General features: G+C 46.2%; 1 protein-coding gene across 1 annotated transcript in view; it reads right to left on the bottom strand.

Annotated features, from left to right (window-relative positions):
• Window positions 1-548: 548 nt before the first annotated feature.
• LOC106814075 (ATP-binding cassette sub-family G member 8-like) overlaps window positions 549-4,021 on the bottom strand; it is a 19,536-nt gene continuing 16,063 nt past the window's right edge. Inside the window, exon 10 of the mRNA XM_014818348.1 lies at window positions 549-576. Within this exon, the coding sequence (XP_014673834.1) occupies window positions 549-576 (28 nt within the window). The remainder of the gene's footprint in view (window positions 577-4,021) is intronic.

The following is a 4,021-nucleotide window of genomic DNA, read 5'->3' as shown; positions in this document are numbered from 1 at the left end:
AAGAGGAGGAGGAGGAGGTGGAGGAAGAGGAGGGGGAGGAGAAGATGGAAGAGGAGGAGGAGGAGGTGGAGGAAGAGGAGGTGGAGGAGAAGATGGAGGAAGAGGAAGAGGAGGAGGAGGAGGAGGAGGAGGAGGAGGAGATGGAGGAAGAGGAGGAGGAGGTGGAGGAGGAGGAGAGGTGCTAAGGAGTCTCGGTGACGTTTGAAAGTGTTCTGGAATTGAGATTCCTCTCTCGCGAGGTAAACAGGACCCTGTAAGTAAACTCTCTACAGATGCTGACACATTTCTTTACGATAATATTATCTCACGAAGCGAAAATAATACCGCGGCGAAAGAAGGGAAGAGGTTCGACGGTCCTAGACTGGCGACCTGTCTCGTAATTTCTGTATAATAGATATACACATGGAAGAGACAGCGAACCGGTCTATGGCAGACTTGGAAGGTATACGAAAATGCAGGGGGCGCATGGGTCGCATTACGCGGAACATACGGGAACGATGCACGATGAACGATGAACATATATAACACGATGAATAAACAATTCTAATTTAAATTCCGATTTCGACGTACGTCGTTCTTAAATACAGCAGTAATACGGCAGTGAGAACTATGGGAATCAGTGGAGATCAGTGGCAAAATACTGCAGTGAACAGAAAGAGATCTGCATATCATCCTGCTCCGAATACGATTTTAACGAGTTATAAAATGGCGACTGCCGGAAATCCGGTGAAGCATCAAACATCGACAAGAAACCGTAGACGACGGCAATCTACAGTTCTTACAGTTTTGTAATCGATGCTCGCACAGTACGAAGATAATAGCGGGCTATAACCGCCATGTTTTATACAATTATGACGAACACATTGATTAACCATAAACGAGAAGTGCGCTCGCGATCGAGTTTCAAGGTTTCGCTTTCCCTGGCGGAGCAGGCGAGATGTCGGGGAGGGTTCCAGACCACCTTCCGTCCACGTCCATGCGTAAACAAACTCACACTAAGCCGAGGTGATTTGGAGCGTATACGCGCGCGCGTGTGTTCCTTAAGTCAATACAGATGCAATGGCGAGGCTGCCGTAGTTTATAGAGATCCCGACGGTAGAAGAAGCCGCAGGGATTCATAGAGACATGCGGCATAGCTCCTCTAACCAGCAGCGGGAAGTTATAAAGGGACCCGCGGCTCAGCTAGACTCTCTTGTAACGAATATGGCCCAAATTTAGTTGCTCGCTTGAGTGTGCGCAGATGCAACTGAGAACGAGCGTGTGACGTATAGCGTGAGCTATATCGAAGCGTGCATATAGCGTGGATTCGGTACTTGCCAAATGCGCAATACTTTCGTCGGACGCTATCCACGAGCGATAGACACAATTACCGAAGAGGCATTACCAACTCTGCGATTTACTGCAATTTTGCTGCGATTTTGTTGGAAGAGGAGATTTACCAGCTGTGCTCGAAAAATTACTGCGTGCGTGCTTTTGTCTTTTTATTATCCAGAAATAAGACCCGAGTGTTATACTTGCAACAATCTAAAATACATTCTATCGAGTTAGAGTGCTAAATTTTTCCGGCGAAAAGCTCATATAATGTGTTTTTTTAAGTTTACGACTCCCAACTAGCTAGAGTTTCACTAGACATCACAATTCCTTTACGATAATATACAAACTGCTTGTATTTATTATAGGATCATAAACAGAAGAGAGCTAATCTGCAGATTTGCCCCATGTGGGGTTCAGACCTACAGAACTATCACACAGAGACTACTTACCCTGGAAAAAAGAAGTCTTTACCCTGGATAAAAAAGGCGATGCTCTTATGCCACTTATAATTTATTGATGCAAAGTCACTATACATTCACTGTATATTATATACACCTAGTATGGAAAGGTTGCCGGCATTCTGAAATGAATTTCCTACAACTTGGTGATATCACGTCTCACACTCCCAAATCTGTTGGAGTTTGCCCCCATGGTGATGCTATTTAACTGATCGACATTTTTTTCGAAATCCCCCAATGGACTAATTATGTTTACTAAAAGTTTATAAGGCATCAATCATTCGTGTGCAATAGAGAAACTAGTATCGTCCCATCTTTTAGACTGGTGCTCGCTCCCACCTCTCGACTTAGTTACTCGCTGGGAGCTCCCAGCGATCGAGTAACTAAGCCGAGAGGTGGGAGCGAGCACCAGTCTACCCATCTTTGAGATTCGGCAAATACGCAGCGCCATCTACAAAGAATTCACGTCATCATGATTATCATTGTTGCTACGTTTTTGCTTGCTTACATGTTTTCTCTAATTAGTTATTGAGGCATTGCTGTTTTTTAGCTGCTGTCGTAGCTGCTGTTTTATTTGTGTGAGTTTGTCATGTTCTTGGCGCCATTTTTGCAGATTGAGTTTGCACAATATTTACATCGCGTGTATCACTCGAGATTCTAGACTAGGCTCCCACAATAACACCGTATGCGTTTTTTGCATACATAAAAACACAGAAACAAATATAGGACGGACGCATACGTATAAACGCACACATATATAAACACACTCGTGGGACAAAATGTGGAATTATTATTGGAAAGGTCGGACAGAATCTAAAAAAAACCCGCTTAAAAAGGCAAGTTTAAAAAAAGCCGCTCTCTGCGCGTATTTATACCGTACTTCCCCGGATTTTATCCGGTTAGAGGAGTTAGCTATGTGCCAATCAGCATCCTATTTATAGCTTCTGGCCAGAACTGGCTAGATCGCGCATGTAAACATTCCGGCGCTACACCGTTTCCGTCTCGTATTTCCGCGTGGAGGAATGCCCGCGCGATAGCAGACGGTTCGTGATGTAGTGACGTGGCGCGTCACGCGGTGGTCGCTAGGAGACGACAGACGAGAATTCACGCAAGGAGGACGAATTTACGCGCGTTACTGACTATGAATACCATTTATGGTGCATAGACATATTAGATTGTATAACATGGCAGCATGGCACGATATATATATGTATATATATATATATATATATATATATCGTAACGCTAAGTGTAGCATTAGCATTAGCGCCATCTTTCTGTAAAACTGCGTAACACGTGACGTAATGCACACATCGCTAGAGCCTCGGTAGTAAATTACGATCATGCGTGACGTCACGTTGGGAGAGCCGGAAGGGGCGTGGTCCAGCCATGAGCGTGGGCATGGTCACGTGTGGAAGTGGGCGTGGTCAGCGCTGACGTCACGTACGGCGGTGGCGGCAGGAGTGGGCGTGGTCAGCGATGACGTCACGCACGGCGGTGGCGGCGGGAGTGGGCGTGGTCAGCGATGACGTCACGTACGGCGGTGGCGGCGGGAGTGGGCGTGGTCAGCGGTGGTGAGATCGTACTTACGTGTTGCAGTACGGCTGCTTCTGATGACTCTTCGCCGTCTTGATACTAAGCGAGGTGTTGCAGTCGGTACACTTGAAACAACCCTTGTGGTACATCTGCGCGCGAGACAAACAAAGAGGTCAGATTCGCATCAACAAAATAATTGAAACTGCTGAAACAAAGCCGCGAATAAAGGCGAAGCAGGGACATCGCCTGCCGACGCGAAACGATACATATTCACGACGGTGACGTCAGCAGTAGTGACGTCACGCACACGGTGACGTCAGCAGTAGTGACGTCACGCACACGGTGACGTCAGCAGTAGTGACGTCAGCAGTAGTGACGTCAGTAGTAGTGACGTCAGCAGTAGTGACGTCAGCAGTAGTGACGTCAGCAGTAGTGACGTCACGTACCCGGTACACGCCACCCCGGGTATTAGACTATAGACGAGGGCTAACGCGCTGAGATGAGATTCTATGTGCAGGTTGATTTGTATTTACGATGGCGATTGTTTTCTCGTAATATTGATGTTGTTGATATTGATGTTACAAACAACGTTGATATTCATCGCTCCGTCTTCAGGACGTCATGCATTTCTCTAATTTATCTAATTAGCTCAAGTTTTCTCAGAGAAATAGAGAGAGAGAGAGAGAATCCGAAATAGAAAGAAAGATAGAGAA

The sequence above is a fragment of the Priapulus caudatus genome, unplaced genomic scaffold (genome assembly GCF_000485595.1).
Source record: "Priapulus caudatus unplaced genomic scaffold, Priapulus_caudatus-5.0.1 Scaffold868, whole genome shotgun sequence".
NCBI lineage: Eukaryota > Metazoa > Priapulida > Priapulimorpha > Priapulimorphida > Priapulidae > Priapulus > Priapulus caudatus.
The sequence above is the reverse complement of the archived record's forward strand: the minus strand, read 5'-3'. Positions and strand labels throughout refer to the sequence as shown.